This window comes from Arachis duranensis, chromosome 2, assembly GCF_000817695.3.
Source record: "Arachis duranensis cultivar V14167 chromosome 2, aradu.V14167.gnm2.J7QH, whole genome shotgun sequence".
In the NCBI taxonomy this organism is placed as follows: domain Eukaryota; kingdom Viridiplantae; phylum Streptophyta; class Magnoliopsida; order Fabales; family Fabaceae; genus Arachis; species Arachis duranensis.
This window is the reverse complement of record NC_029773.3, coordinates 32,514,681-32,536,613: the sequence shown is the minus strand read 5'-3', so window position 1 is coordinate 32,536,613 and position 21,933 is coordinate 32,514,681. Positions and strand designations below refer to the sequence as shown.

Here is a 21,933-nt window from a genome sequence, read left to right as displayed (position 1 = left end):
ACTGGGTTTTTCTCCAGCTACTAAAGGTGATGTGTCGATTTCTCATGCTTCCGTTTTTCCTCCAAAACGAATAAAATTTTTTTATTCTAAATTATTTATTGTAATTATATTATAATTAATACTAAATGAATAATATATAATAATACTAATTTGGCAATATATCTTCATTATAATTATATCAAATCAATATTTAATGCACTATTAAACTACTTATCAATTATCAATTAAAAATACTTTTAATAATTTTAGTGATAATAATAATATCAATAATAGTAATAATAATAATAAATCTTTGTTACTCGATTCACGTATCTCAAATAATTTTTCTAAATTATTTTATAAAAAATATCTTTAATATAATTATATTATAATTAATATTTAATGAATAATATATAATTATACTAATTTAGAAACATATCTTCATTATAATTGTATCAAATCAAAATTTAATGCACTATTAAACTACTTATCAATTATCAATTAAAAATACTTTTATTCATTTTAATGATAATAATAATATCAGTAATAGTAATACTAATAATAAAAAATCTTTGTTACCCGTGATATGATGAAATTAATATATAATTATACTAATTTAGGAACATATATTCATTATAATTGTATCAAATCAATATTTAATGCATTATTAAAAAATTACCTTAATAATAGGTAATTTACATATTTATTTTTGTTTTACTAAAGTCTATATATAGTGTTTTCCTGTGGTACATGAATCTAAATTTGAGAGTCAATTCATAATTTTATATTTAGTGTTTTTTTACTACTTCATAGAATAAGAATGTATTCTTCGTTTTTTATTGAAGTTGATCCTTTTAAGGTACAATTTATAATTTTTTATAATATTTTTCATATACTCATTCTATTATATTATTCTTTTGATAATTTTTTATTTGTTGTTACTCTAAGTTATTCGTATCGTCTAATGTTCCAGTTCGATTGTCTTTTGCCACAATCATTTACAATACATCACATCCATGAAATACCTCATCGAGTTGTCTTCACTGAAACTAGGTTTTTCCCGACTAATGAAAGTGAGGTGTCACTTTCTCGTGAACCCATTTTCCCTCCAAAATGAATGCATTTAATGAATAATGCATAATTATACTAATTTAGAAAAATATCTTTATTATAATTATTTAAAATTAGTATTTAATGTATTATTAAATTAATTATCAATCAAAAATATTTTTAATTATTTTAATTATATTGATATAATTCTGATTCTTATTCATTTTACAATAATTTTATTAGTGGCAAGTTACTACATTAATGGTGACCCATTTATATTACAAATATATGAAATGAGAACAGGTATCATTTTTCTCTTGAAAAATTGTTACTCTAATTTTCTCTCGAACCATAGTAATCAATTCTTTTTTTCAAATCCTTGAATTGTTTAAGACTCATATATTTCTAGATATGAATCATCATTCCAAGCAAATAAAAAAAAAAGCATCCGTATTCTTTTTGATCTCTTATCAATTTCATAAAATGGACTTTCTATAGACCCCCAACTACCAATTCTCCCATGAAGAGGGGGGCCCGATTTTTCCGATTTTTTTCCATATGATAATAATATGCTAATGACACCGTCAGTTATTCTAATCATAATAAAATTCTTTTCAATGCACGGGTTATTCTCTAGTTATAAGTCTTTTTAATAATAATATGATATGATAATGGCACAAATTATTCTAATCACGATAAAAATTTATTATTCTAATAATGATATGATAAAATTTTATAATTTTAATAAATAAATATATGATGTCTAATGTAAATAATAAAAAATTTACTTAATAATAATTAAACTATATAATTATTTTTGTTCTAACAAAAGCTATATATAGTATTTTTTGTAGTTCATGAGCCTAAATTTGAGAGTTAACTCATTTCTTTTAATTTGTTATTCTTTCTTTACTACTTCATAGAATAAGAATATATTTTTTGTTCTTCATCGAAGTTAATTCTTTTAAGATATAATTTATAAGTATTTTTGGTATTTTTTATATATATACTCATTCTATTATATTATTCTTTTAATAATTTAATGATTGATCTTACTCCAACTTATTCTTTTTGTCTAATATTCCAGTGCGATTGTTTTTTACCGCAATCGTTTACAATGCACCACATCCATGAAATACCACATCGAGTTATATTCACTGATTTGGATTCTAACTACATGAATGTAAGCGTCCAACGAAGGGGTCATAAACTCTATTTTACCGAAAAATAGTGGATCTACTCACATATTATGACCAATCTAAAGTTAGTTTTTTTGGGAGGAGCTCGATTTTTTATTGAGGAATTGTTTTTACGAAGTTTTGTAGGCTAAGTTGAAGTTCCATTCCTTCCATACTTTCTACGTCTGTCCAAAAATTTTCGAAGTGAAACACATAATGAGATTGAATTCTCTCAATAGTTTTAATAAATTCGTGTCAAACTCGGAAATACAATTTCAATGATTAGTAATATATTCAAATTTTTTTATTTTAAAAATCTATTGAGTAAATCAATGATTTTGCACCTTAATAATTTGACAATTATTACTCAATTAACCAGTTAATTGAATTAGTAATAACAATTTCTAATTTCAAATTTTGTATATTAAGTCATTATTAAAAATTGGGTAATAACGATTTACACGGAAAATCATTGATAAATTCAATTAACCATAAAGAAGATAATATATTAACAATTTTAGACTTTAGTATATTATTTATGGCAATGGAAATTATTTCCTCAAATTAAATTTTATATAATTATAGTAAGTCTCTATAATTAAAACAATATAAAATTGCTTCATATATAGCAATAATATTATACATATTTATATATCTCTTCTTTTATCTCTTTTTTCAAAATATTGGCATATAATTAATGTAGAAAATATATAATATTAAACTGTTTTGTTATGCATATATATGAATTTATATAATAACCCGTATAATTTATACGTATGGCATAATACATATGTCAAAAAAAGATTCCATAATTTTGAAAACCACTGTTTTGTTATATGGAATTGAAATTGAAATTAAATAATTTCTATTTATATAAATTTTTTCTATTAGTATCAAGTATTTCCATTAAAAATTCATATCGTTTGTAATTAGTATATATATATAAGTCGTAATAGTCAATTGTTTCAATTATTTTGACGTTAATGCTCTTGCGATTGAACTAAGTGGGTATTTAGAAAGGCTAACTAATGAGTAGAAATTTGCATACGATCAAATAATTGGTGCTGTTAGCGGTAATATGAGTGGACTTTTCTTCTTATACGGTCAAGGTGGTTGTGAAAAAATATTCTTATGGTCAACTATATCATGCTCAATTAGGTCTAAAGGAGGTATAGTTTTAAATGTTGCTTCGAGTGGGATTGTTGCACTTTTGTTGCCTAATGGAAGAACTGCACATTCAAGGTTTAAAATTTCTTTGACCATAAATGAGGATTCTTTGTGTAGCATTAAACAGGAAAGTCCTCTTGCAAGGTTAATATCCAATGCCAAATTAATCACGGGATAAAGCTCCAATGATAAGTAAGTATTGTTACAAAGCTTTAGACAAATGCCTCAGAGACATCTTAAGGTGCTCAGATTCGTATAATACTCATTTGTCATTTGGAGGTAAAGTTGTTATTTTCGGAGGAGATTTTAGACAAATTTTACCTGTGATTCCCAGAGGCTCAAGGCAAGATATAATTTAGTCTTTTATTAATTCTTCATATTTGTGGCATAACTGTAAGATTTTGAAGCTTACAAAAAATATGAGATTGTCACTAGGTGAAAACAACAACATACAAGAACTCAGAAATTTTGCAGAATGACTACTAAAAATTGGTGATGATTTGGCTGGTGATACAACAGATGGTGAATTGATCGTTCATATACCATCTGACATTTTGATTAAGAACTCTGAGACAGCTTTGGATGACCTCATTGATTTCGTGTATCCAGATATGTTATCCAATTTATCCGTTGAAAATTGTTTCAAGGATAGATTGGAAGTATTGTTCTTATCCCAAGACTGAATCTAATTCCAAATAATGAAACATTGCCGGTCAGGTTTCAAAGAAGACAATTCTCAACTGTCATGTCATTTACAATGACAATAAATAAGTCCCAGGGACAAACTCTATTGAAAGTTAGAATTTATCTTCCAAGGTCAATTTTCACCCATGGTCAATTGTATGTTGCGTTATCAAGGGTAACGAGTAAAGATGGTTTGCGAGTGCTGTTGCAAGATCATGGACACTTGGAAGATAACTGCACGACGAATGTGGTATATAGAGAAGTTTTTGAGAGCCTATAATAAAAAGGTAATAACAAAATGTCTTACTAAATCTATTTATTTATTAAAATTTATTACTATCACCTAAAAAAATTTAGAAATTCTAGGAACTAATAGATGAATTTTTATTGTACATTAATAGTTTGAGAATATTAAAATTATCATTAAAATTTGTATAATTTTATTCTCTTGATAAACAATTTTATAATTACGTTAATCATATAATTTTATATACAAACATTGATACAATGTTGTTTTATGTATATATTTTGCATGTATCAAAAGATAGCATTGAATTGTTATTCAGTAGGTTTAAATTATTTATTATTTATTACAAAACTTTCTGCATTAGGATTTTCTATTAATTTGTTCTTCTTTTTGAGTTGATTTTGATATTTTATTACTTCATAGTAAATCAACATATAAAACTTTGTTGGTAGATTTAAGTATTACTAGATTATTTATGGTCATATTGAGTATGTATACCTGATTTATTGAAAAAAGTAGATTAAATAACTATTTTATAGTTAATACAATTAATACTATATTAAGAAAAAAAATAACGCATACAAGTTATTTTTTTATTAATTAAATTATTATAATTAAAATAAAATTTAATATAACAACTTAAAATTATAATTTCAATCTTATCACGTGCATGGCACGGGTGATTAAACTTGTTTTACAACTAAAATGTACCACATGTCATTTTCTCAATGCAATTAGAATCAAATCTTTCCCTCCAAAATTAAGAAATTCTCCTTTCCTCCTTACTAATTTTACAACCAAAATATGCCAAATGTCACTCCCTCATTGTAATTGAAATCAAATCTTTTCCTCCAAAATTAAAGAATTCTTCCCTCTTTTCTACTAATTTTACAACCAAAATGTGCCACATGTCACTCTTTCATTGCAATTGAAATCAAATCTTTCCCTCCAAAATTAAAGAGTTCTCCCCTCCACCATCTTCTTTTCTCTATCTCTCTCGTTCCTTCAACCACTCTATCTATTTTATATATCATCAATATCAATGACTAATTACTAATTTGACAATAAAAATGTGTAACATGATATTCTTTAATTACATTAAAATTAAAATTGAAATATTAAAATTGAAATATACCTATATTATGTATTATATATTACTATCTAATTTAATAATCAAATATGTCACATGACACTCTCTTATTAAAATCGAAAGAAAATATTTTTTTCCAAATTTAATAAACTCCCTTCCTACATTCTCTCATCTACCTCTCTTCATTTTTCTATTTCTCTCTACCTTCTTCACTCTATATATAATTTATATTTTATATTAGTAATTTGACAAATCAAAATATTATCCGATATTTTTTATTACAATTAAAATAAAAATTTTTCTTCCAAAATTAACAAACTCTCACTCTCATTCTTCATCTTTGTCTTTCTCTTTTTTTTCTCTCGTTATCTATTTTTTCTACCTTTCTATTTTACAGAAAATAAAATTAACAAAATAATATCATTCAAATAAAAAATATTATTATTATTATTATTATTATTATTATTATTATTATTATTATTATTATTATTATTATTATATACATATTTTTTATTTAGTTTTAAATTTTCATTACTTAGCTTTCTAATCTATATTTTTATTCCTCTTCTTTCAAATATTTATTACATATAATTTGGTGAGAATACCAATGTTATAATTAAAAGTTAGAATCAAAATTTAATTATTTTAAAAAAATAATTTTGAGTTAATTTTATAACTATCAGTACAATTTTTTATGCTAATATCTAATTATATTTTTATATATATAGAGAAAAAATATTATTTTTAAATAGCAAGTATAAAAATTAATTATTTCTATTTGTACAACAGACTTAACACCTAATTAAATGTAAAAGTATACACGTTAAATTGTTTCAAATTTTAGATAATGAATATTAAAATTAATTATTAATAAAAAATTAGACTTTTCATATAAAAATAATAACTAAAAATCTTATTATTTGATTTTTTATATATAGAGACTTTGGTCTTTTTAGTCAGAGACTTTTGTCAACTTATGACTTTTTTTGTAAAAATAGTTTGATTTTATAAATCTTTTGTGACATGCATAATCTATACTGTCAGAACAAAGCGAACCATAATTTTAAAAAAGTTTATATTTCCGTAATATTATTGCGGATAAAAATACTAATTAAAGACTAAATTAAGACTCAAATGTAAATTCATAGGCAAAATTGAATATTATCTCTACCAAGTAACAACAATCTTGTGAATCCTCATATTGCACATCTAACATACATGACTACTTAAATAACCATTGACAATATCTCTGTTAAAAAATGTACAATGTACAATGATTACATCTTTTCTAGATAGATTTATTTCTACTTGGTTATATTATGCATACTAGAATAGATAATATAGTTATCAAAAACAGAACCCCATTAAGCAGAAATATGCATAAGTAACTTAGGAAAAGATAAACTGATCAAGTAGACCAGAACCTGCCACAAGCTACAACAATATCGTCAAACTTGATATCATTTGCCCCACTTTGAATTTGTTGCTCAATTTCCCGAATTGCCTCTATATATCCCCTGAACCAGAATCAAATCCTAATAATGTAAGATATACTAATAAAGTATCTAAAATAAAGAATTTTAAAACAATGTTAATCTGGCTCAGCTAAAAAAAATAGTTGAAAATTAACAATCAAAATTTGGGAAATAGTACCAAGAGAGCCAAAACAGCTATAGAACAGTTCGAAGAAGAGAGCCATAACAGTTCGAAGTGGAGGTAGGTGGCAGACAAGGCGGAGAGTAGGGCTGTTCTGGCTTTTTCACCAGAATTTACTTCATCAATTAGTTGGAGATTTGGAGCAAGATCTAAGATAAACAATCACAAAAATTGCAAAAAAAAAAAATGGAAATTACCCCTGAATACCTGAACCCCATTACCCGCAACACAGTAGCATCCCACCATCCTTTAGCTATGGAAATTAAATGGAAACAAAATGTGAAAGTGTTACGGCCTGGCCCAAAGGGAACATGGGCTGACCCGACCCACTAACCACCCAACTCAAACGGTTGGGTGTGAGGCGTTTATTTGTCGATCCGGACACGCGTTCAGGACAGCTAGTCGCTACAGCTGTATAAGGAAGCTTCGAGAAAGGTGGGTTCTGCTCTTGTGGGACCCATTTCTAACACAGTATATATGGGGAGGGTCCTACTCCTCCCCCAAGGTACGTCATATATCACTTTACCCTTTTCTCTCCCGCACACTCAACTGACTTGGGCATCAGAGTGTCTTTGCAGGTGACACCTCCCTCCACAACAGGAACTCGGGAAGTCGGCTGCTCCAGTTCCATCTCCACCACCCTGAACCAGGCAGAAAGTTCACCTTACCACCCGAGGGATCTCCCCAAACTGTCCGGTACCCGAGCTACCAAACATTGGCGCCGTATGTAGGGATACGCCTAAATGGAGATCGTGCAAGGTCCAGGGGACTATGGCCGCGCGGCGGGCCTCGAGGGGGCAGCATCCGTTGCCTCTCCCCGCGAGCGACTGAGGTCCCTTCCGCGACGAACCGAGCCGCAGTCGAGAGCCCAAGAAAGACGCCCCTTTAGGGGAACTGGTAGCAACAGCGCTAGGATAATGCAGGAACTGCGCCATAGGGTGCAGAACCTGGAGTGCCAATTAGCATATCAGGAGCATCATCAGCAGACTTCTGACCCTGACTACTCCCAATCTCTCGAGAGTCGGGGAAGAACCTCCCACTGAAGTAGTCGCTCCCGACGTACTCCCGTCTCGAGATCGGGATCGGGAAGTAGCCGGGAGGACCGAGAACACCCTAGGAGGCAAAATGACACAATCATCTATGCCCGAGGTAAGCGGGTGTGCACCATGAGGCGAGACCGCGAAAGCGGAGAAGAGAGATCCAGGGGAACACAACGACCCGTGATCATGGGCGCCACCCCATTCCATCGTTCCATCCTTGAAGTCCAGTTGCCAAAGCACTTTGACAAACCAACGGACATGAGGTATGATGGAACCCAAGACCCGCAGGAGCACCTCACGACCTTTGAGGCCAGAATGAACCTGGAGGGAGTGGGAGATGAAGTAAGGTGCCGCGCCTTCCCGGTCACCCTGGCAGGCCCTACGGTACGGTGGTTCAATAGCCTCCCGCAGGGCTCTGTGGCCGGCTTCTCGGATATCAGTCGTGCCTTCTTAGCACAATTTACCACCAGAATCGCGAAGGCAAAACACCCGATCAATCTGCTCGGCGTCACTCAGAAAACCCACGAGACGACCAGAAAGTACCTAGATCGTTTCAACAACGAGTGCTTGGAGATCGAAGGGTTAACCGATTCAGTGGCCAATCTCTGCCTGACAAACGGGCTCCTTAACGAGGACTTCAGAAAGCACCTCACCACAAAGTCAGCCTGGACGATGCAAGAAATCTAAACTGTAGCCCTCGAATACATTAACGATGAGGAAGTCAGTCAAGTTGTGGCCACCAACAAGCGGCAGCCCTCCTACACTCAACCCAGGCAGCACTGTAATGGAGAAAGACAGAAGAAGCACGCCAGAGACGGCGGTCCGAGCAAGCCACCCAGACCGTTCCTTCGTGTTGGAAAATTCACCAATTACACTCCCCTCGCCCTCCCCATCATAAAAGTTTACCAACAAATAGCTGAGAAGGGAATCTTGTCAAAGCCCCGTCCTCTGTAGGACCGAATTGGGGGGAACAAGAGCCTCTACTGTGATTACAATAAGGGCTATGGACACAAAACACATGACTGTTTCGACTTGAAGGACACACTAGAGCAAGCGATCAGAGACGAAAAACTAGCCAAATTCTCCCACCTCATCAGGGAGCCGAGGAGACGAAATCGCGACCATGATGGGGAAGACAAGACCCGAACGGTAAAGCGACGGCAAGAGCCAAGGGACAACGACCACGGTCTTACCGTAGTGAATGTAGTAACCACGAGAAACATGGCTCCAAGGTCGAGATCGGCGCACAAAAAAGACGCCAAAGTCTTGGCGGTCTCCTCCTCGTCTTCGCGAAACTCCAAAAGAGCCCCATCCATTTCTTTCGGCCCAGAAGACCAATGGTTCGACGAGGTCCCGGAAAGCTCCTCCATGGTCATCACGGCCAGGGTCGGAACCAGTCCCGTCAAACAGATCCTTATAGACACGGGGGCATACTCGAACATTATGTTTCGCAACGTGTTCGATGCATTAGGACTACGGGATGCCGACCTGACGACTCACCAGCACGGTGTCGTAGGGCTAGGCGATCACTTCATCCAGCCAGACGGGATAATCTCCCTGCCGGTCTCCGTAGGACAAGGACAGGGGCGAAGATCGGTAATGGCTGAATTCGTAGTTTTGCGGGACTCCACGGCCTACAACATCATCCTAGGAAGGAAGACCATTAAACGATGTCGGGGCAGTTATCAGTACAAAGCTGCTAGTGACGAAGTTTGTCACAGATAACAGATCTATGGGATCCATAAGAGAAGAATTGGAAACGGCGATCGCTTGCGACAATGCCAGCCTCTCCTTGAGGAAAAAATCCAAAGAAGCATCGGGGGTGTTCCTCGCCGACCTGGACGCTAGGGTCGATGACAAGCCCAGACCTGAGCCAGAGCGAGACTTGGAGAAGTTTAGGGTCGGGGACACGGAAGAAAATTTCACGTTCGTAAATAGAAACCTCCTGCATGAATTGAAAGAGCCTTTGGTAGAAATGATCAGGGCCAATGGCGATTTGTTTGCCTGGACGCCAGCCAACATGTCGGGGATAAACCCTCATCTCATGTCACACCGCCTGGCCGTCAAGATGGAAGCCCGACCAGTGGCTCAAAGGAAAAGGAAGATGTCACGGGAAAGAGCAGAGGAGGTGGCCAAGCAAACGGTCAGCCTCCTGGAAGCAGGTTTTATCCGAGAACTAGATTACTCGACCTGGTTGTCGAATGTAGTTCTTGTAAAAAAGCACAATGGGAGATGGAAGATGTGTGTAGATTACTCTGATCTTAACAAAGCCTGCCCCAAGGACTGCTACCCCCTTCCCAACATCGACGCACTTGTTGATGCAGCGGCAGGGTACCGGTATCTGAGCTTTATGGACGCCTACTCCGGCTACAATTAGATACTGATGCACCGGCCTGACGAGGATAAAACAGCATTCATAACGCCGAAAGGAATCTATTGCTACAGAGTGATGCCATTTGGCTTGAAAAACGTGGGGGCCACATACCAGAGATTGATGAACAAGATATTCAGCGATCTCAAAGGCAAGACGGTGGAAGTCTATGTAGACGACATCCTCGCAAAGACCACCCGACCTGATGATCTCCTGAGCGACTTGGGGAATGTGTTCGCATCCCTCCGACAACACGGCATGAGGCTCAACCCACTCAAGTGCGCCTTCGCCATGGAAGCCGGAAAATTCCTAGGATTTTTGGCATTGTTTTTAGATAGTTTTTAGTATAATCTAGCTATTTTTAGGGATGTTTTCATTAGTTTTATGCTAAATTCACATTTCTGGACTTTACTATGAGTTTGTGTGTTTTTCTGTGATTTTAGGTAATTTCTGGCTGAAATTGAGGAACCTGAGCAAAACTCTGATAGAAGGCTAACAAAAGACTGCTGATGCTATTGGATTCTGACCTCCCTGCACTCGAAATAGATTTTCTGGAGTTAAAAAACTCCAAATGGCACGCTCTCAATGGCTTTGGAAAGTAGACATCCAGAGCTTTCCAGTAATATATAATAGTTTATACTTTATTCGAGATAAGACGACGTAAACTGGCACTCAACGCCAGTTCCATGTTGCATTTTGGAGTCAAATGCCAGAAACACGTCACGAACCAGGGTTGAACGCCAGAAACATGTTACAACTTGGCGTTTAACTCCAAAAGAAGCCTCTGCATGTGTAAAGCTTAAAATCAGCCCAAGCACACACCAAGTGGGCCCCAGAAGTGGATTTCTGCATCAATTACTTACTTCTGTAAACCCTAGTAGCTAGTCTAGTATAAATAGGACATTTTACTATTGTATTAGTCATCTTTTGACCACATATCTGGTCCTTCTCCATATTTTCGAATTCATATCACATTTTGGGGGCTGGCTATTCGGCCATGCCTGGACCTTCATCACTTATGTATTTTCAACGGTGGAGTTTCTACACACCATAGATTAAGGGTGTGGAGCTCTGCTGTACCTTGAAGTTTTAATGCAATTACTACTATCTTTTATTCAAATTCAATCTTATTTCTGTTCAAAAGATACTACTCGTACTTCAACCTAATGGATGTGATAATCTGTGACACTCATCATCATCCCTCCCTATGAACGTGTGCCTGACAACCACTTCCGTTCTACAAGCGAAAGCTAGAGTGTGTATCTCTTGGATTCCTGATGCACAACGCATGGTTGCCCTTGCCTGACAACCGAGCTTTCCATTCCGTGAGATCAGAGTTTTTATGGTATAAGCTAGAATTGATGGCGGCATTCATGAGAATCCAGAAGGTTTAAACCTTGTTTGTGGTATTCCGAGTAGGATTCTGGGATTAAATGACTGTGACGAGCTTCAAACTCGTGATTGTTGGGCGTGATGACAAACGCAAAAGAATCAAGGGATTCTATTCCTACATGATCGAGAACCGACAGATGATTAGCCGTGCCATGACAGAGCATTTGGATCTTTTTCACTGAGAGGATGGGATGTAGCCATTGACAACGGTGATGCCCTACGTACGGCTTGCCATGGAAAGGAGTAAGAAGGATTGGATGAAGGCAGTAGGAAAGCAGAGATTCAGAAAGAGCACAGCATCTTCATACGCCTATCTGAAATTCCCATCAATGATCTACATAAGTATTTTTATCTTTATTTTCTATTTATTTATTATTATTATTCGAAAACTATATCACCATTTATTATCCGCCTGACTGAAATTTACAAGATGACCATAGCTTGCTTCATACCAACAATCTCTGTGGGATCGACCCTTACCTCACGTAAGGTTTATTACTTGGACGACCCAGTACACTTATTGGTTAGTTGAGCAAAGTTGTGAAATTATGTTTAGACCATGGTATTGAGCACCAAGTTTTTGGGGCCATTACTGGGAAATCAATTTCGAACAATAATTTAAGTATGAATCATAATTTCGTCCACCAAGTTTTTGGCGCCGTTGCCAGGGATTGTTCGAGTGTGGACAACTGACGGCTCATCTTGTTGCTCAGATTAGGTAATTTTCTTTTTTATTTTCTTTTCAAAATGTTTTCAAAAATATTTTTCAAAATTTTCCCTTTGTTTTCGAAAAATCCTTCAGAGTTTTTAAGAATGAATTCTAGAGTTTCAAAATGGTATGCTGAAGCTGGCTGGCCATCAAGCTTTAGACTGACCTGGTATGATTCCTGGGATTTTAATTGAGGACTTTGAATTTATTACTTCTTTTTTCCTATATGTTTTTTGAAAAATATAAAATAAAATACAAAAAAATTCATAAAATGATAAAAAACCAAAAATATTTTGTATTTCTTGTTGAGTCTTGTGTCATGTTTTAAGTTTCGTGTCAATTGCATATTCATCTTGCTCTTGCATTTTTCGAAAATTCATGCATTTAGAGTGTTCTTCATGATCTTCAAGTTGTTCTTGGTAAGTCTTCTTGTTTGATCTTGATGTTTTCTTGTTTTGTGTCTTTTATTGTTTTTCATGTGCATTTTTGCATTCATAGTGTCTAAGCCTTAAAGATTTCTAAGTTTGGTATCTTGCATGTTTTCTTTGCATAAAAAATTTTTCAAAAATATGTTCTTGATGTTCATCATGATCTTCAAAGTGTTCTTGCATGCATAATGCGTTTTGATCCAAAATTTTCATGTTTTGGGTCATAACTGTGTTTTTCTCACTCATCATTAAAAATTTAAAAAATCAAAAAAATACCTTTTCCTTAATTTGCTCAAAAATTTCGAAATTTTGGGTTGACTTAGTCAAAAAATTTCTAAAATTAGTTATTTCTTGCAAGTCAAGTATATCATATCTTTTTCAAAATTTTATCTTTTTCAAATATTTGATTTCAAAATATCTTCTTATCTTCGTATCTTTTCAAATTTGATTTTCAAATCTTTTTCAAACTAACCAATTAACTTTTGTTTGTTTCTTATCTTTTTCAAAACCACCTAACTAAGTTTCTCTCTCTAATTTTTGAAAATACCTCACCTCTTTTTCAAAATTCTTTTTAATTGATTAATTGTTTTAAATTTTAATTTTAATTTTATTTCTTATCTTAATTTTCTAAAATCATTAACTCCTTTTCAAAATGATTTTCGAAAACTTCTGTCTCCCATCTTATTCTATTTATTTATTCATTTACTAACATTTTTCTTCATCTCAAATCACTACCTCTATCCTCACCCTTGTGTTTGGATTATTCATTCTTCTTCACTCTTATTCCCTTTCTTCTTCTACTAACAATAAGGAACCTCTTTACTGTGACATAGAGGATTTCTCTTCCTTTTCTATTCTCTTCTTTCTCATATGAGCAGGAACAAGGAAAAAGGCATTCTTGTTGAAGCTGATCCAGAACTTGAACGAACTCTGAAGAGGAAACTAAGAGAAGCTAAATTACAACAATCCAGAGACAACCTTGCTGAAATTTTCGAACAAGAAAAGGAGATGGCAGCCAAACCCAACAACAATAATGCAAGAAGGATACTTTGTGATTATACCACACCTACGTCCAAGTTTGATGGAAGAAGCATCTTAATTCCTGCCATAGGAGCAAACAATTTTGAGCTGAAACCTCAATTAGTTTCTCTAATACAAAAGAACTACAAGTTTCATGGACATCCATCAAAAGATCCCTACCAGTTCTTAACTGAGTTCTTACAGATCTGTGAGACTGTTAAGACTAATGGAGTAGATCCTGAAGTCTACAGGCTCATGCTTTTCCCTTTTGTTGTAAGAGACAAAGCTAGAGCATGGTTAGACTCTCAACCTAAAGATAGCCTGGACTCCTGGGATAAGCTGGTCATAGCCTTCTTGGCTAAGTTCTTTCCTCCTCAAAAGCTGAGCAAGCTTAGAGTGGATGTTCAGACCTTCAAACAAAAAGATGGTGAATCTCTCTATGAAGCTTGGGAAAGATACAAGCAGATGACCAAAAGATGTCCTTCTGACATGTTTTCAGAATGGACCATGATAGATATATTCTATTATGGTCTATCTGAGTTCTCTAAGATGTCACTGGACCATTCTGCAGGTGGATCCATTCACCTAAAGAAAATGCCTGCAGAGGCTCAAGAACTTATTGACATGGTTGCAAATAACCAGTTCATGTACACTTCTGAGAGGAATTCCGTGAATAATGGGATGCCTCAGAGGAAGGGAGTTCTTGAAATTGATGCTCTGAATGCCATATTGGCTCAAAAGAAAATGTTGACTCAGCAAGTCAACATGATTTCTCAAAGTCTGAATGGATGGCAAAATGCATCCAACAGTACTAAAGAGGCATCTTCTAAAGAAGAAGCTTATGATCCTGAAAACCCTGCAATGGCAGAGGTAAATTATATGGGTGAACCTTTTGGAAACACCTATAATTCTTCATGGAAAAATCATCCAAATTTCTCATGGATGGATCAACAAAAGCCTCAACAAGGCTTTAATAATGGTGGAAGAAACAGGTTTAGCAATGGCAAGCCTTTTCCATCATCTTCTCAGCAACAGACAGAGAATTCTGAGCAGAGTACCTCTAACTTATCAAATATAGTCTCTGATCTATCTAAGGCCACTTTAAGCTTCATGAGTGAAACAAGGTCCTCCATTAGAAATTTGGAGGCACAAGTGGGCCAGCTGAGTAAGAAAGTCACTAAAACTCCTCCTAGTACTCTTCCAAGCAATACAGAAGAGAATCCAAAGAGAGAATGCAAGGCCATTGATATAGTCAATATGGCCGAATGCAAGAAGGAAGGGGAGGACGTGAATCCCAATGAGGAAGACCTCATGGGACGTCTCCCAACCAAGAAGGAGCTCCCTATTGAGGACCCAAAGGAATCTGAGGCTCATATAGAGACCATAGAGATTTCATTAAACCTCCTTCTGCCATTCATGAGCTCTGAAGACTATTCTTCCTCTGAAGAGGATGAAGATGTAACTGGAGAGCAAGTTGCTCAATATCTAGGAGCCATCTTGAAGTTGAATGCTAAGTTATTTGGTAATGAGACTTGGGAAGGTAAACCTCCCTTGCTCATTGGTGAACTAGATACATGGGTTCAGCAAACTTTACCTCAAAAGAAACAAGATCCTGGTAAATTCTTAATACCCTGTATCATAGGCACCATGACCTTTGCAAAGGCTCTGTGTGACCTAGGGTCAGGTATAAATTATGTCACTCTCTGTAATGGAGAAGCTGGGGATCATTGAGGTACAACCTGCCATATTCTCATTACAAATGGCAGACAAGTCAGTAAGACAAGCTTATGGATTAGTAGAGGATGTGTTAGTGAAGGTTAAAGGTCTTTACATCCCTGCTGATTTCATAATCTTAGACACTAGGAAGGAGGAAGATGAATGCATCATCCTTGGAAGACCCTTCCTAGCCACAGCAGGAGCTGTGATTGATGTTGACAGAGGAGAACTAGTCCTTCAATTAAATACGGACTACCTTGTGTTTAAAGCTCAAGGATCTTCTTCTACAACCATGGAGAGGAAGCATGAAAAGCTTCTCTCAGTACAGAGTCAAACAAAGCCCCAACAATCAAACTCTAAGTTTGGTGTTGGGAGTCTACAAACATTGACCTGATCACCTGTGTGGCTCCATGAGAGCCCACTGTCAAGCTATTGACATTAAAGAAGCGCTTATTGGGAGGCAACCCAATTTTTGTTTATCTAATTTTATTTTTCCATGTTGCATTCTGGAGTCAAATGCCAGAAACACGTCATGAACCAGAGTTGAACGCCAGAAACACGTTACAACTTGGCGTTCAACTCCAAAAGAAGCCTCTGCACGTGTAAAGCTCAAACTCAGCCCAAGCACACACCAAGTGGGCCCTGGAAGTGGATTTCTGCATCAATTACTTACTTCTGTAAATCCTAGTAGCTAGTCTAGTATAAATAGGACATTTTACTATTGTATTAGTCGTCTTTTGACCACATATCTGGTCCTTCTCCTTATTTTCAAATTCATATCACACTTTGGGGGCTGGCCATTTGGCCATGCCTGGACTTTCATCACTTATGTATTTTCAACGGTGGAGTCTCTACACACCATAGATTAAGGGTGTGGAGTTCTGCTGTACCTCGAAGTTTTAATGCAATTACTACTATATTTTATTCAAATTTAATCTTATTTCTGTTCTAAGATACTACTCGTACTTCAACCTGATGGATGTGATGATCCGTGACACTCATCATCATCCGTCCCTATGAACGCGTGCCTCACAACCACTTCCGTTCTACAAGCGAAAGCTAGAGTGTGTATCTCTTGGATTCCTAATGCACGACGCATGGTTGCCCTCGCGTGACAACCGAGCCTTCCATTTCGTGAGATTAGAGTCTTCGTGGTATAAGCTAGAGTTGATGGCAGCGTTCATGAGAATCTGGAAAGTCTAAACCTTGTCTGTGGTATTCCGAGTAGGATTCTGGGATTGAATGACTGTGACGAGCTTCAAACTCGCGATTGTTGGGCGTGATGACAAACGTAAAAGAATCAAGGGATTCTATTCCGACATGATCGAGTACCGACAAATGATTAGCCGTGCCGTGACAGAGCATTTGGACCTTTTTCACTGAGAGGATGGGATGTAGCCATTAACAACGGTGATTCCCTACATACAGCTTGCCATGGAAAGGAGTAAGAAGGATTGGATGAAGGCAGTAGGAAAGCAGAGATTCAGAAGGAGCACAGCATCTTCATACGCCTATCTGAATTTCCCATCAATGATCTACATAAGTATTTTTATCTTTATTTTCTGTTTATTTATTATTATTATTCGAAAACTCTATCACCATTTATTATCTGCCTGACTGAGATTTACAAGATGACTTTAGCTTGCTTCATACCAATAATCTCTGTGGGATCGACCCTTACTCACGTAAGGTTTATTACTTGGACGACCCAGTACACTTGCTGGTTAGTTGAGCGAAGTTGTGAAATTATGTTTAGACCATGGTATTGAGCACCAAGTTTTTGGGGCCATTACTGGGGAATTAATTTCGAACAACAATTTAAGTATGAATCACAATTTCGTCCACCCCTCCCCCCGCGTACTCGGAAAGCCCAAGGTTGGAGAACCACTTTACCTGTTCCTGGCCGTAACGGAGGAGGCGCTTGCGACAGTCTTGGTGCGGGAAGAAGGAAAGACTCAGTAGCCAATTTACTTCATGAGTAGGGCGCTACAAGAAGCAGAACCGCGGTATAGCAAACTGGAAAAGCTGGCACAGGCACTCTTGACCTCTTCCGGCAGACTAAGGCAATACTTCCAAGGCCACCAGATCGTCGTGAGGACGGACCAAGGAATCCGTCAAGTACTCCAAAAACCCGATTTAGTGAGAAGAATGATGACTTGGGCCATCGAGCTCTCCCAGTATGACCTGCGGTATGAGCCCTGGCATGCGATTAAGGCACAAGCAATGGCCGACTTCTTGGTAGAAGTAACGGGGGACCCAACCGAGGAAACGGGAAAACGGTGGAGGCTCCACGTAGACGAGGACTCCAACCAAAAGTTCGGAGGAGCCGGGTTCATCTTGGAAAGCCCTGCCGGGGTCGTATACGAGCAATCGATCAAGTTTGAGTTCCCGGTGTCAAACAACCAAGCGAAATATAAAGCCCTCTTGGAAGGCCTAACCCTAGCTCGTGAAGTCGGGGCGACGAGGCTGGAGGTGTGCAGCGACTCACAGGTCGTCACCTCACAAGTGAATGGGAGCTACCAAGCCAAAGACTCGCTATTGCAAAAGTATCTGGAAAAGGTTAGAGAATTGAGCAACCAGTTCAAGCAGGTCACGATCCAACATGTCCCAAGGGAAAGGAACACACGAGCGGACCTCTTATCCAAGCTAGCAAGCACAAAACCAGGAGTAGGCAACCGATCGCTCATCCAAGGCATGCTAAAGGAACCAGCAGTTACCCTCCACCTGACAAAGATAGGCCCCTCTTGGTTGGACCCTCTCGTCGATTTCCTGGAAAGCGGCAAACTCTCTGACGACAAAAAAGCAGCTAAAGCGTTGAGAAGGGAGGCAGCCAAATACGCGACCATACAGGGACAACTGTTTAAAAAGGGACTCAGCCAGCCCCTATTGAAGTGCCTACACCCCGAGCAGACGGATTACGTACTTAGGGAAGTGCCTACAACCCTATCGATGATGGAAGATTCCAAAAAATTTGTGAAGAAATGCGTCAAGTGTCAGGAGAACGCCAACTTCCACAGAACACCCGCTTCCGAACTAAGCCTACTAATGTCCTCCCGACCCTTCGCACAATGGGGAGTCGACCTCTTGGGACCCTTCCCGGTTGGCCTAGGGCAAGTTAAATATCTCATAGTTGCCATCAACTACTACACCAAATGGATAGAGGCCGAACCATTGGCCAGTATATCCTCATCTAATTGTAGAAAATTCATGTGGAGGCAGGTGATAACCCGATTCAGCATCCCAGAAGTCGTCATCTCAGACAACGGGACGCAATTCGCTGACAAGAAGTTCATAGAATTTCTCAACGACATGGGCATAAAATAGAAGTTCTCTTTAGTAGAGCACCCCCAGACGAATGGGCAAGTCAAGTCCGCAAATAAGGTCATCTTGTAGGGCCTCAAGGGGCGGCTGGGTGACAAAAAAGGTGCATGGACCGATGAACTCGCTTCAGTCCTTTGGTCTTGCCGTACAACCGAGCAGTCCTCCACGGGAGAAACCCCCTTCCGCCTGACATACGGGGTGGACGCGATGATACCCGTGGAAATCGGAGAGCCGAGCCCGCGGCTACTTTTGAAGGGAGTAGAAGAAGCAGTTAAGAAAGACCTGGTGGATGAGGCCAGGGAGATGGCCCACTTGACAGAAGTAGCACTGAAGCAAAGAATGGCCCTGCGCTACAATGCCAAAGTGCTCAAGAGGGAGTTTGGAAAAAATGACCTGGTCCTGCGACGCAACGACATAGGACTTCTGACCCAAGGGGAAGGAAAACTAGCGGCAAACTGGGAAGGCCCCTACAGGGTCAAAGAGGTGCTCGGCAAAGGCGCCTACAAATTGGAGAAGCTCGATGGCAAGGAAATCCCAAGAACATAAAATACAAGTAACTTGAGGAGATTTTATTCCTAGCTCGAGCGCACTGGCTAGGTGGTTTGGCGAGTTTAGTGATTCACTGTTGTTAAAACGCTTACCATGGCTATAGACCTATTTAACTGCCGATTAATGTTTACTTAACAAATTTCTCCTTTTATTTTTCCTCAACTATGCATCCCACAATAATATGTTCCTCATAACGAACGGTAAATGGGGTAATAGCACGGCGCCCCGGGACTGATCACCCCGGGAGCCAACCAAGTTAAAAAGCCATAATAAACGGCCGCGATAATAATAAAGCCACGACATGGCCACGCCAAAGATACCAACGTAACGGTAAACGAATGATGAGCAACAGGCATACAACGGCAAAATGGGAACAAAACAAAACGTAAACACTACCTGATAAGCTGAAAAATATGATATCCACAAGCCGACCAAGCGGCTAATAAAGTATGACAAAATAGTTTCAAAAGTTCTACAACAAGGCCACAAAAACACAAGGTACAAGAGTTCACTTTTTAGGCATATCAACAATCTTGCCGTCCTTGATCGTCTTGAAAATCCTGATTGCCGATGTATCAAAGTCAGGAGCCACGATCTTCACCTGAGCCTTAAGAGCCTCCTCAGTCATAAAGATCACACTCTTTTCTTGCTCTCTGACCTCCTTGTGTTTCTTCCTGGACCTTGCGCGGTGCTCAGCTGGCTTTCCAGAGTCATTTTCCGCTCGGTCAAACGAGATACAGAAGCATCAGCAGTCTTCAACTTTTCTTCAGCAGACGCAGCCTTCTCCTCGGCAGTCTTAAGCTTCTCCTTCGCCTCGGACAGCTGCCCCTGGAGCGTTTGAACTTGAGCTTTGAATTTATTGTTGGCTGTGGCGGCAGATTCGAGCTTCCGACGTAGCGATTGCATACCCGACAACTCAAACTCAGCCTTCCGAGCTATGGCCGCACCGCGGAGGAGGGTGCGATACATCCATCGCACCTGCCCCGCAAGGTCGGTACCATGGAAGAGTTCCTCCGTACCAGGAAGCAATTGGGAGTCAATGAACGACCCGGCATCGACGTTCCTCTCAATCACGGTAAGGGCCCCTTCGGGGCTGGAGTGTGACCTCTGTCTCTTAGGGGTAGGAATGACCCTCAAGTCGTCATCGTCGACCTGTTGAACGAAAGACGAATGCCCGATGCCAGCCCCCTCCCCAGGAACAGGAGAAACGCGCGCCGCATCGACAAGCTTATCCGACATAACGACGTCACGAGGTGAGGACACCGCTTGATCACCCTTGTCCCCAGGAGGGTCCACCGGTTGCTCGTCGGCCTTCTCCCCATCACTTTCCGCTAGGAAAGTTTTGAACAAGCTTTCAAGACCCGTCACTTCGGCAGACATTCCCACTGCAACGGAGATGAACAAGTTAGTCACTAATCAGCATAACAAACCAAAGAAGCAACCATGCAAAAAACAACACAACAAAAACGACTCACAAATATAATCCCGGGCGACCTCCCGACTACCCATAAGGAGCTGGGGGTTCACATGGTTTATTCCAAAAACAGCCCACAACACGTCGGCAATTTTTTGGTCCACGGCCGACATCCCCTTTTAAGTCACCTTGATAAAAGCGTTGGACCCCGCCCCGAAACTCCAATACGTTGGGATGAGGCGTTCTCCCTCCAACGACAACCAAAAAGGGTGGCGACCCTTGACCAGACGCACCTTAAAATACTTATCCTTGAACGCATGGTAAGAGTCCTCAAACAAGCCGAAAATCCTCTGTCCCTGGGCAGATCGGAAGGACATGAACCCCTTCCTCGCCTTCCCCTCCTTGGAAGGGGTCATGAGATTAAATAAGTAAAGGAAGACGTCGACGGACACCGGCATCTCCAAGTACTCACATACCATCTCGAAACAGCGAATTGAAGCCCAACTGTTCGGATGCAGCTACGACGGCGCCACGGAGATCTGACTAAGGAGCCCCATTTGGAAAGCAGATAAGGGGATACGAACCCCAACTTGGGTGAACATGGCTTTGTAAAACCAAATCCAGTCAGCAACCTGGGGGGCATAGAAATTGAGCTCGTACAACCGCTCATGAGGGGCAGGGACAAAAACGTCGTAGTTGGCCTCCTCGTCAGTACCCCCGCACAGGTACTCGGTAAGCTCCTCCTCACCCATCTGGTTCGGGGAGTCCCTCATGTCGGAAATCACCCAAGCGTACGGGTCATAACCCGCGGCGGAGGTAGAAGCTTAGGAGACGACGCAAGGCATATCTACAGTGGGGGTACCACTCAATTAGTCTATGAGGTCGGGAGCTCGAAAAAACCCAGAAACTACACTTAACCTAT

General features: G+C 38.5%; 2 protein-coding genes across 2 annotated transcripts; both read left to right on the top strand.

Annotated features, from left to right (window-relative positions):
* The first annotated feature begins 8,217 nt into the window (after positions 1–8,217).
* LOC107474181 (uncharacterized) lies at positions 8,218–8,778 on the top strand. The gene has a single exon (XM_016093787.1). The coding sequence runs from the start codon at positions 8,218–8,220 to the stop codon at positions 8,776–8,778; it is 561 nt and encodes a 186-aa protein (XP_015949273.1).
* An 8,923-nt stretch (positions 8,779–17,701) lies between these two features.
* On the top strand, positions 17,702–19,594 carry LOC107474180 (uncharacterized). Its single transcript, XM_016093785.1, has 2 exons — positions 17,702–18,946; positions 19,121–19,594. Exons 1-2 carry the CDS (start codon positions 17,702–17,704, stop codon positions 19,592–19,594), a joined length of 1,719 nt encoding a protein of 572 aa, XP_015949271.1.
* Positions 19,595–21,933: the final 2,339 nt, after the last annotated feature.

What these genes read in the sequence shown, in the direction of transcription:
- LOC107474181 (XM_016093787.1), top strand. Translation starts at nt 8,218, where the DNA reads ATGAGGCGAGACCGCGAAAGCGGAGAAGAGAGATCCAGGGGAACACAA.
- LOC107474180 (XM_016093785.1), top strand. Translation starts at nt 17,702, where the DNA reads ATGAGTAGGGCGCTACAAGAAGCAGAACCGCGGTATAGCAAACTGGAA. An exon ending in GAAAATTCATGTGGAGGCAG is followed by an intron (nt 18,947 to 19,120) that starts GTGATAACCCGA and finishes GTCATCTTGTAG; the next exon opens with GGCCTCAAGGGGCGGCTGGG.